The 15,185-nt window shown below is 38.6% G+C and overlaps 1 protein-coding gene across 8 annotated transcripts in view; it reads right to left on the bottom strand.

Annotated features, from left to right (window-relative positions):
* Tenm2 (teneurin transmembrane protein 2) overlaps nucleotides 1-15,185 on the bottom strand; it is a 1,235,501-nt gene that overhangs the window by 850,127 nt on the left and 370,189 nt on the right. For all 8 annotated transcript variants that reach the window (XM_075941316.1, XM_075941315.1, XM_075941317.1 and 5 more), the window contains exon 4: nucleotides 10,119-10,394. In XM_075941316.1, coding sequence (XP_075797431.1) covers nucleotides 10,119-10,394 — 276 coding nt within the window. The remainder of the gene's footprint in view (nucleotides 1-10,118; nucleotides 10,395-15,185) is intronic.

Raw genomic sequence — 15,185 nt, 5'->3', positions numbered from 1 at the left:
TAACACAGCCATCTTAAGCAGTCTCTCAGTATCAATCTTTCTCTCCCTCCTTCACTCCCTCCCTGCTCTCTCTCTCTTCCTCTTTTTCTCCCTCTCCCTCTTTCATTTTCCCTCTCCTTTCCCTCCCTACTCTTTAGATTCCATGCCTATAAATGAGTATTTAAAGCACCTAAATAGATAAGAAGGAGCAACAGGACTCTCTGGGGTCACTGTAAAAAGTTACTACAAAATAAAAACAAATGAGAAGATTCATTCTCATCCCCCTCCCCCATGGAGAATTACAAGTAATAAGAAACAAATTCACACAGTGTGCACACAGATAGTTGTTCAGCCTCACTCATTAAAATAAATGACAAACAGAATTAAAACATTGTTATGTGCAAAGTGAAAAGATGCCAGCGTCATTTTCTTGGGACTCACAACCGCAATGACGTGTGCAGCAGGTGGTTCTCCCACAGCGCCAGTGCAAGAATTTGTGTTCTTGTTGGGAAAGTGATCGAAAGCGTGTTAGCCAGGCATACCTGTGTGTTCTAACTCTTTTAGGATTTACCCCTCCCCAAAAAATAATCAAGACTGCTTTTCATTGTGTCTAAAATAGACTCAAGCTGAAAGTTTGATGAAGGAAATTAGGAAAACATACTAGCCTAAAGGGATACTATGCGTTCTTTAATTTCTACACGAAAAAAAAATGATGCCAGGAGAAAATGTTTAGAGTACATTTGCTGGAGACAAAGGACTATGTGAGGGTTTGAAAGCTGCTCAGAAAACATTGCAGTACTCAACTTTTTTTAAGGTGCTGGAGAGTGAATGAAAATCCTTGAGCATGATATGCCAATGTTTTACCACTGAGCTACACTGTGAGTCCTCTAACTTCACACAGAAATACGGACTGAAAAACACATCCATGAATTTATGAGCGATGGTTATTTCTGATATAAAATGATTTGTTCTCATTATTCATCATATATTTGTACATATTTGTTTTCATACATGTATTTTAAATGTACCTTTCATGCCAACATATCACATATTTTCTAAACATGTCTGTGTAGTCCATATGCATATATGTATCATAAAAATGTAATAATAAAAAGTGGCCTCTACAACTTGTTAAATTCTTACCAACATAAGCATTTGGTAGCAATCTGGTTCTGCTTTACTTTATAGTCTATATTGTACTGAGACACTTTAGAAACTGAAGGGAAGTATGTTTTTAGTTGGGTTATACAGGACATGATACACATAGACTTATTAAATAAGAAAGGTTAAAAGTACCAAACATAATTGTTCCCCTTACAGTTAGAAAAAGAAGAAAAAATAGACTCCAAATATAAAATAGAGGGAGTTGAAAATAATAAAGATCAACTTAATGAGGAAGAAACAAACAGTAAAGGCAAAGGAAAAAGCTTGTAAGAAACATAAATAGATTCCTTTCAAGCCTGATTAAAAAACATGAGAGATAAAAATATCAAAGATTAGTGATGAGAAGGGAGACATAACTATAGTTACAGGAGCAATTAAGCAAATTGCATGAGAGATTACTCATGAAGCAACAGCAAAGCTAATCTTGAAGAAACTATGATCAACCTGGAATAGACGTAGCCAGTGTTCACCTATAACACACCACATACTCCTGTGAAAAATAATAGCCTGCCCATTGATAGAGCCATATTTGATATTATTAACCATTCGAATAATGACTGTAAGTACAGGTCTGGTTGTCATTGTAATACTGTTTTGAGAACATAAGCAAGTAAGGACCCATCTTCAGTCATGTTCCCTAGTCATGAGTACAGGCATAGGCACCTTCTCTGGTGTTCTTAGAACTTATCTTCAAACCACCTACTTCTCCAATATTACTCTATAATTACAAATATCTGCAGCACTACTGGATTTTAATTTCTCCCAGTTCAAATGCCAAAAAGTGGGTGTATTCATTAATGAAGGATTCCTAGCTTCCTCCTACCTGGATTACTGCTTTTCTTTCTGATGCTAATTCAAATGACTATACGTTCCTAGTCATGCACATGAATACAGGTACGTCACATACACATGGAATGTGTGAGTGTGATGTATGTATGTTCCTCTCTAAAAGGATGAAACAGACTTCAGTTACTTGTTTTCTTTTTCTTATACTCATGAACTGATGTATTTCTGCAGCCTTCCAAAAAAGTCACTATGTCTCCATTAATATGACAAGTTCACAGCTGCTGGAGACTGACTCCTCCAAAGGCATCATGGTCTTCACTCTAACGTCCAATCACCTGATGCACCCGCATTTGCTCATCTACAATACCCATCATCCCATTTTCACTCATGCAATTCCTAATTGCATTTTAACCTGCCTGAAACATAGTGTCAAAGCTATGTTACTCCAATCAAATACAGAGACAAAAATTCCAGATAATTGTATGTGTATTGGTTTCTTTAACAAGCAACAATGTGTAAGCTTTGTATCTTTCTGTATAATTGTTAAGTGTGTGATCAGCTTATATTACCATAAACCACATAAAATGGAGTCTAATGTGTTGCAGAGAGATAAGGGATTGTCCAAGTATTTCAATGACTGATTGGCTGCCAAGACGCCAATTCACAGGAAACATAGTATCTAACCTGTCTCAACACTTTGTCCTATATCTAAAGAAACATATATCAACATCTACCTGCTTGCAACACTTACCTTTTATGTTTTTATAATCTGTCACATATATGTAATATGTTCAAATAAGATGTGTGCTGTAAAACATACTCAAAGCTGGCAATTTCATGAATTTTAAGAGTACAGAATGGAATACAAAACCCAGTTAATTTTAAGGTAGAGTCTTACAGTTTTCAAGGTTGGGTTCAAACATCCCCAGAGAAAAAAAGAATTGCATGACCCTTACTGTTTAGCACAAGCAGAAATACTGCTATCCTGTCAGTCCTCTAGGGGAGTATAAACCTTCCAAAAAGACAAACCTTTATTCCTTCTCCAAAGAACGCTAATGCAACGATTCCATTGCTGTCTCATTTGTCAATGTCCCTGTATTTTGTTATCCTTTCCCCATCATAGAGACCCCCGGAATGGAGAGGCAATTGGGAGTTTACTGCAGAGGAGGAGACCCACCCAGGACTAACCCTGGGTGAACACTACTGAGAACCTTCTTAGCTTGAGAAACATCATTTCCCTCTACCATTTGCTCACAACTCTGCGTTAGCCAGCTTCCTCCTATGTTCTTTATCTGTAGAATGCTTTAGGTTTGATGATGACCAAGGCATTTTCCTTTCTATACTTGACCTTGTAGCCTTTCACTTCGTCTTACCAGACTCTATAAATATTGCTGAAAATGATTAGTACTCAGTCATTTTCTTCCTCTTTAAGTGGTATTCTCCTGAAAAGCCCTGGGATTTTCCTGAACCTACTAGGACAGATAACTTTTAAAGTAAGGATTCCATTCATCTCCTTGCTAAATCCCCACCTATGTATGCTTTCATTTTAAAGTAAATTTAAGTACATATGTTACCAGTTCCTAAACTTGACATCTCAAAACTTCAGAGCATCCACGTAAGAAGATGGATATGACAGAATTGCCAGCATGCATTCATAGTGACACAATTATATTAGCACTTCTAAATTAAACACATATTTAAATTCTATTTGATTGGAAACGCTTCATTTAAGATGCCTTGCAACTATTTTAGAAACATGGTATAAAACCACGTGGTGGTAACGCATGCTTTTAATCCCAGCACTTGGGAGGCAGAGGCAGGCGGATCTCTGTGAGTTTAAGGCCAGCCTGGTCTAAAAGAGCTAGTCCAAGGACAGGCTCCAAAGCTACAGAGAAACCCTGTCTCATTAAAACGAAAGATAGATAGATAGATAGATAGATAGATAGATAGATAGTTAAATAGGTTATACCAACATCAAATCCACCATGCTGAGGAGCCTAACATATAAAACATAATAACCTCTGTTCTAATCATATTTCTAATGGAGCTAAAATTTATGGCCTCTAGTTTGCTTTTACAGTTTTGATTATTTCTGATATGCATAAGGTTTATACTTAGGTCAAGGTTGTTAACTCAAGTATGTACAATCATTAAGGAAAGCCTTAAATTGTGGAGAAGCCTCCAGAAAGCTCAGGTAGGCTCAACATCTTGGGTCCTGCTTACATCAGCTGCCCCTATTATGTCTAACCCTGAGTTTTTCAGAGAGAATCCAAGAACCAAATTACTCATATTTTGAGAGAAGTTAAAAATAAATTCCAAACCTCTTTTTCTTTGCAAAATAAAAAAATCCTAATATATCATATCTCACTTGTAAAATGTCACTAATCTATTTTTTTAAACACTGCATTGATCGAATACAATCATGACATGAGTTATATCCATCCTGAAGACCACAGCTTGCCATCCCTGTTGTTGATGACTCTACCATGAACCACTTATTTCTGTCTTCTGACTTCTTTGACCACAATTTAAGCCCAGGTTAGGAAAACCATGCAAGGATAATTTTCTAGGCAGGTCCTCCAGCTAGCATTAAATAGTACTCAAAATTAAATGCCCACCTGTCTGCAATTTCTATTCTATTTACAAATCTATTAGTTGGACATTTCTCCTTCCAGTCGCTGTGCCCCAGTTTCAGAATGGCTAATTGAAAGATCTCATTATGTGTCCAGTGTTCTCAGATCCCTTTAGTTTGATATTATTTTTAATGCAGGCGCATCCTGATTCATTCGTCTGTAGGAAATTCATATGCTCTTAGCTTTGACTCATTTTATTTATGACGCTAATATTTGATGCATGGTCATCTTTCCCATATCTTAATTTAATTTGATTCCTGACAAACAACTGAACAAAAACATGACAAACAATGGGTGGCGGGGGCAGGGCAGAGAAGTTAGATTCTTTGGATCCAAGAGGCTTCCGTTTGTGCTCTGCCAGAAACATCCTCCCCATACACCTTCGATCCTTCCCCAGTCCAGTGAAAGTCACAGCCCTGATCCCAGAACTTCAAACCCAATAATTACCAACCCTGCCCAATGTCTCCCTGAAGGCCTGGAGATTGCAGTCACCCAAAGCATCAGTCCTTCTGCCTCTTCCAACTGCCCAGCCATGGGACCATGGACAGCTCCTGATTTTATTTCTGGCCATCAGAAATTTTATCGACTTTGAATTAGCCTTGCAATAATCATGTATTTCAAGCTCTCCTTAAAAACTTTTAGACCCCAAGAGATCTCTAAAACCTCTGCTAAAGACCTTCCTAGAATCGGGCCAGTCATTAAAAAGGATCATCCATTCATTCAAGAATTTCAGTACTGTAGACCAGAGACATTTATTCCCATGTCCTTGAGTTTTCAACCTATTTTTAGCCCACTCAGTGCATCTCTTTGTAAATATTACTTTCACAAATTTGTAAGTAGAAGAAAAAGATCTAAAACAAATTTAATTAATTGCCATCAAATGTCTTGAAAAGTATTCTTATTTTCTCTCTCTCTGTGTGTGTGTGTGTGTGTGTGTGTGTGTGTGTGCTCACATGTGTGTGAGACTTTGTTTTAAAGAATTAAAATATATTCTTTATGTTCTGTGGACAAATTTCTTGCTTTATTCTTTGACAGTTTTGCATGCGTATGGATTATACTTCAGTAATGTGTACCTGTAGCCATTTCTCTCATGCCCTCCTTCATCTGATGAGACCCAACTTCCTCTCGAGAAGTCTCCATCTAACTTTCATATTGTGTGTGTGTGCGTGCATGCATGTGTGTGTGTGCGTGCATGCCTATGTGTGTCTCCCTTTAATCCGTGTTGTTGGTAAACACATGGGCATGAGATGATTTACTGAAGCCCAGGCTACTTTCCAGAGTGTACAAACGCGAAGAAAAAGACTCCCTCACCTTCATCAAACTCTAACTGCTAATAGTTCCCTCAGGAAGGGGTGGGCCTCAGGTTTCCCTCTAGGATCCCCATCATGGAAATTTTTGCTACAATTGCACTGTTTTCTTTAAGAGCGAAGTTATGGGTCTTCGTGATGTCTGAAGCTAATAGAAAGTTTTTCCGTGTGATGTAGGCATCCTCTGTAAATGCCACTGTGACAGGAGGGATAAGAAATGAATAGAATGGGTCATAAATTACAAAACAAGTGTTTGTGATAGATTAATAATGTAGGGGTGGAAACTAGACTCAGTGGGTCTTATGTGTGCTAACTTAACTAGAGAGGTAACATTTTACAATAAATGAACGAATTTTGTTTAACGGTAACCTCCTAAATTGTCCCTGCATTAAAGAAGACTCTTCCTTGCCTTGGAATTCAGATTTCCAGTCATAGTTCACAACAGGAAGTACCTGCACACGTGGTACTCTCCTGAAGGCATGGATGCACTGCCATCCTTTGCCAAGAGGGCTCACATGCTAACATATCAGTGTCCCGCACATCCACTCCATATAGCTTTATGTACCAAGATCCAGGTTTCTGACATATAATAAAATCAACTTAACATTCCTGTCTTCAAACTCAAAGTGCATTATAAAAATTATAAATCCCTTAACTGATAAGAGGAAACAACTATTATTCTCATTTATTTTTGGTGCAAGTGGAGGGGGGACATGCATTTCTTAATGTCTTTACTAATGCTAGGTTAAGTTTTCTATAATTTCTGTCTTTCTATTTCATAGACAAGCTTTTCTTTTCTTCCTTTTTGGATTTCCAACAAAGTAACTGCAACTAGGATTATTCTGAAGAAAAAAAAAAGGAAAAGAAAAGAAACCCCATGGATATTTTTATGTCCCCAAGGTGAAGAAACTGCCTAAGGGAGTCAAGAATACAGATACCAGATTTTTTCCAGTGTGTGCCACGCTGCATCCTTAAGGAGGCAATTAGTTATTCTTGTGTATTAGTGACTGTCCCATTTTCTCTACAACTCAGGTGACACCAAGAGCCTTCAAGAAGCCATATTTTAAGTGGGACATTTATTACTGAAAAAAAAAGTAGGATTCTAATTGAAAGTCTTTGGGAAAGTCCTTTGTACAGATGCCATCAAATTTCACACAGTACCAGCTGTTCTCAAGTCTCATTGTCATTTCTAGCCAAGCCGTCATTAGCTGCAAGCTAGAGTTAAAGAGCCCGGTAAGTGTCCCTCAACCTGAGGGTTTTATCTATTTAAAGCAACCCTGCTCAACCTAGCTACAGACACAATACAGAGCTGAGAGTCGTGCAAACTCCATAGCACCTATACCTCAAAGAATATCACGATAAATAAATAACATTAGGGATGGTTTTTCAGTGTGCTTGGGACCGCTAGGCTTTTCCGGGGCTTTTTGTGTCTCAATGGCATGTGGGAAACAACCAACACTCTTCTAAGAAAGACAACTGACAAACTCAGGGGTTTTTATCACATGGTTTTGAAGGTTAGATTCACACGTGGGAATCAAAAGAAGGATGTGGGGTCCCGGAAGCTGTCATTCCTTGCTTACTATGCTTAACAAAATTACAATTATGGTATTAAAAAGAAGCTTTTAAATAAACATGAAATATCTTTATAGTGCAAGATCACACCTAACAAAAGACATTACAATGTAATTTGTAGCACCCTGGAAAAATCTTTTTGCTCATGCATCCTTACCATTTAAAAGGGAACTGGAGGGCTTCCGCCTCAAAGCTCAGATTTTTGTGACTTGCCTTAGAGAGGCATACCTAAGAGATTATTGATTTGGTTCTGAAGGACACCGTGTTTATTATGGAGGAAGCCATTGCTGGGTACAAGTGTGAGAAGTTAATGATGGCTTTGTGAGTATCCACGCTGTGGTGTGGAACCGGTGGGTAACTGTCAATCTATATGATAATACATTCCCAAACTTCATAAAGTCAGTGATGTGAAAAAGCATTGATTTCTCTGTGAGCTAAACAGAAAGTGTCAGAGAGAAAGAGCGAGAAGTTCCGTGGAGTTAACATCCCAGCCTTCAGGTTTCCTTGTGCCTCAACTTGTGTATCTTGAAAAATTTATGCTTATAGCATATGCAATTTTTTTGTCCAAAAATGAGAGGAAAAAAGGAGCATTAAATATGTACTTAGCATATATGAAATTTGTAATGATTCCTTGAAAGGGGAAAGAAAAGGCCATTCATTTATATATTTTAAAACATCATCGTTTAGCTCGAGGTCTAGCTTCAGTACTACAGTTAGAATTTGCCGAGCGCACTCTTCTACAGAAATGAATAGTGTCTCTCAGTATATTTTTCTTTATGAAATTCTCATTGCATTATAACTGTCATCAAAGGGAAGGAATCAAGAGATTGTACCAAAAAGTTTTAGTTGCCATTAGTATTTGGGGACATGGGGAGACTTTCCCTGAGTATAAAATGCCCAGACGTCTTGGGTTCCAACAACACTGATTAAAGGATGTCTCCATGTCTATCAAATATGTAATTATTAATTACAAAAAAACTTCCACAGCAGTTCTAGTTATTTCAAGACAAGTAGGGTTTTTTTTATTATTTTTTATTTTTGTTGTTGTTCACACGGCTTCAGCAGAAATCTCCTTTTGCTTGAGGAGATTTTCAAGAACTATGTATAAATAACTTAAGAGGGTGGCGAGTCTATAAATACAAGCAAAGAGCACAATGTGGATGCTTCCCTATATAGCTCTGAGAATGCCAACCATGGGAGCTTCGCACAAATGCCTTACTTAAAACACGCCGCCATGTCTTGGATTGCAGTAATTTTGTGTAGTAGACAACCAAACTGCTTCCATTTAAACAGTACCTGACACAAGCCAAAGTTTAAAAGGGACATCAGTAAATGGGTTTGATGTGTATCTTCATGGAAGCTTCTCAGAATACTCTCCTAGCAGATAAGCCCCTCGGAGTGTTCGATGTGCCAAAACAAGGATTCTGCTAAGAATTCGGAAGGAGTCAAGTGCAAATTTTCCATGAGTTTTCGCACTGACGAGCTACAGGCTCGGGGCAGTAAACACACATCATCTCATCTCCAATGTAGAATAAATTATTTTGAAATTAAAAGTAAACTTCAGTGCAACAAAGTCACATCTTTTTTAATACGTGTGAATCACCCAGGAAATGGTATACTTCGAACAAAGTTGTGAGAGTTAATATTATTTTAGCTATGCGTTTACATTCACAATGAGCTGCCAGCCTGAAAATTTCTTTTTTTTTCTTTTCAATGAAAGAAGACACTTAAGCCTTCTCTAACAGAAGTTTCTGAGATTTCACACAAACATTTTTAACTGATATGTTTGTAAACATTTTAATGGCAATTCTTTTAGCAAAGAGGCTTTCTATTCATAACACAGAGAACATTTGAGATTTCCTTCAGAAGTCAGCTGTACCTAAAGTAATTTATCTTCTCCTTAACAAAATGTTTTCGAGTAAGCGCAGTTATGAGTCGTGTAGAAATCCACAAATAAACACCTTATCTCTTTAATGGCTTCGTGCAGGTTTCCCTGTATTCGCTGCTTAATGACCAGAAGCATTTAGTTCTTAAGGTTTCATTAAAAGTCACCCACAAAGCTGATGAATGGCCACAGTGATTTGTGATGGAAGATGCGGGAAGCCATTAACCTATATAGACACCAAGAGGGAAAGGAAACACAGAGGAGAAGCCTGCTTGGAAGACAAGACACTTCCTATCTGTCATTATTAAACCCCAGATTATGGGCTCCAAGTTCGATCTTCAATAAGGATATGAGGCACTGTCTGGAAATGAAAGGCGAAGATAAGGTAGGGTTCTTCACTGACCATCTTGGGGGGAAAAAAAGCAAAACCACAAATATATCAAAACAAACCTAGATTGATATTCCTGGGAAAGGGAATCAATACCGAGACCTAGAAATTTGGGGAAGCGGACATTTTTAAAGTTTATCAGGCCTCCTCGCTTGCCCGGTTATTTTCTTGATAATAAGAACCAAATGACTACACCTGAATACTGGATTACCATCAAAATGTCCTTTAAAAAAAAATCTCATCTCATTTGTGGGCTGGAAGGTACCTCGTTTATTTTGTTCCCGCCTCGGCCTGGAGAGACAAGGTTGATTAAACCTCTTACAAACAAACGCAAGCAAGAAGGAACCCCAAGCCCCCCTACCACGATGTACAGAGCATGCCAACGTAGTTCAGAACCGGCCTACCGTTGTCGTCATCCGACTTGTTTTCATTGTCCGAGTCAGTCAGAGTAAGGGCTGAGTTCTCGCGGCTGGACAGACCGGAGCTGCGCCTGGACTTGATCCCTCGTCCCCACAGTCTGATGGCATGTTCTGGAGACATTCCTCCCTCGGTGTCCGAGTCGGCATCAGACCCAGTGCTCAGGGAGTAGCCCTGGTGGAGGATCCCCATGTCGGAACAGTAACCAGTTCGGTGAGGGGAGGGCTCGCAAATCCCCAACTCCGCCAGGGTGAAGTTAGTCCCTAGAGCGACAGCGACACAGAGAGGGTTTTACTCTGTGGGAATGCTGGACAAGCTTGAAGTGCATCCCACAAGTCCAACAGATGTATCTGACTCTTTATAAGATACAAATAAAGGGTCTGGCAGGGGTACTCAGTGGCTATTAGGATGCATTGGAAACAAACAAAAAGCAGGAATCAACTTAGCACAGGGCTCTGAGACGTGATTTCAGGGATCGTTTGTCATCTAACACCACTGTGAGCCATCCAAGCACTGCTTGCTACAACTAATATATTTCAAATATTTACTTGTGTACCTTTTATTTGGTAAATTTTGTTTGCATTGAAAAATCATAATTTTTACAGATAATATTGAGATTTACTTTATATTATATACAAGGAAACTAAGAACAGAGAGTTTAAATGACTCATTCACTGTCAATCACTTACATGGTAACAAAACCCAAATCTGATTCCCAAGCAATGTGTCTCTATGCCATCAAGGTCTTTCTCTAATAAATATGCGTGCTGGCTTGAAGACCTTGGTGGTCCTCTGGTTACTGCTTCTTCAGGTGGTCACTGCTTCTTCTTTGCCAGCTGTAGGCAACACACCCATATTTGGGTGTTAACACCTAAAATTCCTCTCAGGAACACGATGTTACTCAAAGGACAGCATGTTTATTTGCTTGTTTGTTCCATGTGTTTCATCATTGGTTCCTCATTTTAAAAACGTGTTACTGTTAGAACCCAAAGGGGAGAGAGGCAGAACCGCCATTCCTAAATCATATTACAAAATTTCTGTTTGATAATACAGCTCAAAAGCACCAGCAGGCTTCACCATGGAAGACAAATGGGTGTCCATGTCAGGAGTGTGAGGATGGGGATACAGGCTGATGAGACGCGAAGAGCAGGGGTGTTGGTTGAACATGTGTATTATGATCCACTGGGAAACAGGCCAGGTAGTTTGTAAGTCTTATCTCGTTTAAAAGTAAAACAGGCCAGTTGTTTGTCTTCTCACAAGCACACAAAGAGAAAGGCTGTGGATAAAGTTGTCACATGTACCTGTTTTCTGAATTTTTACTTTCCTTTCTCCACTACACAATACTGCTATGGGATTCCCTTCTGTATGTTGTGAATATGTTTTATTTTCATTGGTTAATAAAGAAGCTCCTTTGGCTTATAGCAGGGCAGAATAGAGCCAGGCTGGAAGAGATATATAGAGAAAGTAGGCAGAGTCAGGGAGATGCCATGTAGCTGCCAAAGGAGAAAGATGCAAGCCAGAACCTTATTGGTAAACCACGACCTTTGTGTAAAATACAAAATAATAGAAGTAGGTTAATTTTAGATATAGGAGCTAGCTAGCAATATGCCTAAGTAATTGGCCAAGCATTGCTTAATTAATACAGTTTCTGTGTGATTATTTTGGGTCTGGGTGGCTGGGAAATGAACAAGCAGCCTCCGACTACACAATGCTCTTCCAATAGGTATATTTGACTGTGTGAAGGAAATGAAACACAATTCTATACATAACTGTCTCTGCAGGGTGAGTCTTGATCCCTGGAGAAGTATCCAAGTACAAATTCCTGCCACATAGGGTGATCATCCATTACTCATGAGGGAAGGTGGAAGCTCTTACTTACAGGTCTGAGGGTTGCAATCTTCTCTAAGGCTATTTGTCAGCTGTTGTGAAGTTCTCTGCCAAGTGTTTCCCATCCCACTTTTCGACAGTGATTAGGTATTTCCTTGTCACTGGATGGTAGCATGCAAGTTTAGTCTCACAGTGTATGAAAGAGAAAGTAGTGACTTCATCTACATCCAAATGTTACAAGAACCCCCCCTCCTCTGTTGTTGCATTCCACACTCTGTAATAACTGGGGTTAGCTGGTTACATTAACCGCCTTCCATCTTGTCTTTAGAGCTAATGAAATAGATTCCTCCATGTTCCCGGAAGAAATGAAAACAGCCTAAACTCAAATACACCTCTGTGTGTGTGTGTGTGTGTGTGTGTGTGTGTGTGTGTGTGTGTGTGTGTGTTTATATTTAGCAGTCTGTTCTCGTCTTTAAAAACTTTAAATAGAGAATGTATTAGGGAAACTTTGTATATAATTCTATTTATGTTGAGAAAAAAAGCTCTTTGAAGTAAAAGAAACAACTATTCAAGAAAATGATGCCTGCATTGTCAGCAGCACATGTACACTGTGGGCTTAGTGCTAGTGTGCCAAATGTAAGTAAGCCTAGGCCAAGAGTAATAGTGGGGAAATCACAGCATCCCTTCTTGGCTTATAAAGCATATCAGAAAACAAATTAAGATTATTCTTTCTTACACTCTACTGAACTTGGGGTCATCATGGGTCTTCTATAAATTTTAAAAGATTTAAAGTAGTCATAAATGGTAGCAAAGAGAAAGCCTATTTTTATGCTTTCATTGTCGAGCTTGAAGCTTCTTACCGATGAATTCCATTGCAGACAATTGCATTGCCATATTCAACTCAGAAGGAAAAGGCATATGAATAACTCCATAGTATATTAGGAGGACTGAAGATTTTCTTCTAAAAAGAAAAGCATTTCCTCAATAAATTACCCCCTAGAGAAATAGTCTTCCTCAGGGAAGAATAAACCAATTGTCTGTCCAATACAAAATGGCCAACCCTGAAATCATACATACAAGTAACATTACGCAGACAGAGCAGTTATATTTAGGAATATACGTATATGCATGTGCCAAAAATTAACAAAGACAGGGGACATAGATTTGAAAGAGGGAAAAGAAAGGTTTGTGGAAGGATTTGAAGGGAGAAAATGGAACAGAGAAATTATGTAATTATATTAAAATTCAAAATAAAAGAGTAGTCAACAAAATCACACCCTAAACTTCTCTTTGACTATCTTCCCTCTCCAATGTCAGTTTCCACATAATCCCTAGGTTGTTATCTTTCTGTTTACCATTAATTCACAAATAGGGGTTTCATTCTAGTTATCAGAGGCAGATTCTGGGCCAAGCCTCTCTCAGAATCCTTGGCTTACCACATGAAGCCGGTGAGCCCCACATAGTAGAATGAGGGGGACAAAACCTGCTCTATCATTTATTAAATGATTATTTATTGTTCCTTCTGCTATGGTAGACATTGGGGACATAACACTGAGCACTGTAAAAATAGAGTTCTTTGACATTTATAGTCTAATCGGGAAAGAGACATTAATCAAAGAATCACATAAAATGCAATTTATGCAGTAATAAACACCCTACAGAGGAAGGGCAGAGAACCATGAAAGGTCACCTAGGGTCCAGTTCTTCTTTTCTTCACAGTTTGTTTGGTTAGATGCTCATGTATGTGGAGTGAAGGCTTGGAGAGATAAGCCTCTCTGTACTGAGGAGTTATCTAGACGCCTTCAGCCTGCTCTGTCCGTACCCAAGTTTTCTGTACATTGTTCTGTAGGTGTTGATATTAGACAGCCATGTTTCATGTCATTCATCTTATAGCGTGCAACCCCGTGTTATGTACTTTTTCTGAGAACTGGAAAGGCTATGGGGGATTATTAAAATAATATCAACTTGTTACTTTGATATCCTTTGCTCATTGATAGAAGGGTGATTTTGCTCTAATTCATCTTGTGTGATTATGCATTTCTTAAACTCCAAGGTAACTTTGAATGCAAGAGAGAGACCAGTCATTGTGTGTCTCTCTGAGCTAAGTTTTGGTTGGAAATAGTCAATCCTTCATTCCTTTTTATAACCTTGTAGAAAGAGAAAGTGGAAGCACACTCCCTCCATATGCATAGAACACATGTTTTGCCTACATCTGCTTCTGGCTTTCCTAGTGTTATTAAATAAACCGGATATGCAGGATCTGACCAGCTCATTTCATCTCCCATATACATTTCATAGATTGACCACTAAATTCACCAGTACGGCCCCACATGATCCAAGACTAGACTCAACATTTTTCCAGATGAATGGTGAAGAAGTACCTATGATACTTATATTTGACAATTTGGGTAAAATTTAAAATACAGGGATTAAAAATTGTGTAAGACCTATTAGTTCATCATAGTGAAGAAACACAAGGTTTTCAAATAGCCTTCTTAATGAGATGCTTGGACCTTTTAGTGACTTCTTTTTAAATCATAACCCAGCTCTTCACAACACTTTCAGAGAGAAATCTAGTAACAGGTACTGACAGCGGTCCTTTGACCCTCTAATCACACTCAAGGATGCAAGCTGGAGGAAGGATATGTCCATGCATTATGGTCGTGGCTTGATTTTCTAAGTTTTCGCCAACTTCTCACGCTTCAAAATAACCTTTAACGCGGAGAAGCACATGCGTAGCTAAGTCAGAATTATCATGCCATGGTAATACCAGAGTATACAAATAGCACTGGAAATGTCAGCATTGGAACAGATTTTTTACTATGAGGGGCAAGGATATAAAAGTTAACTGTGGCAATGGAGGGAATGCAATATAGAAGAATAGGGTTATCATTTAAATGCTATATTTTAAGGCCCTGGATGTGAACAAGTAAAGTTACCTCAGCAAACAGAGCTGTTATTATATCAGAAAAATCTCTAAAGACCACTTGTAAAATCCCATCTTCCCGTGTTCATTTACTATAAGGGTCTTTTCATATATTTATGGGTAGCTACGCCATCAGCTGCATGCTGGTGTCAGAAAAGAAGACAACGCCGATGAGAAATTAAGTCATGGAGCTTGGAAAAAGTGAAGAATTTCATGCAGTCAATAAGTAAGAAAACTCTGAACTTCAAGAGAAGACCACAGAATCAAAGTGAAGCCAACTAATCAAGCGCAACCAGAAATG

This window comes from Microtus pennsylvanicus, chromosome 11 (assembly GCF_037038515.1).
Source record: "Microtus pennsylvanicus isolate mMicPen1 chromosome 11, mMicPen1.hap1, whole genome shotgun sequence".
NCBI classification, from domain to species: domain Eukaryota; kingdom Metazoa; phylum Chordata; class Mammalia; order Rodentia; family Cricetidae; genus Microtus; species Microtus pennsylvanicus.
The sequence above is the reverse complement of the archived record's forward strand: the minus strand, read 5'-3'. Positions and strand labels throughout refer to the sequence as shown.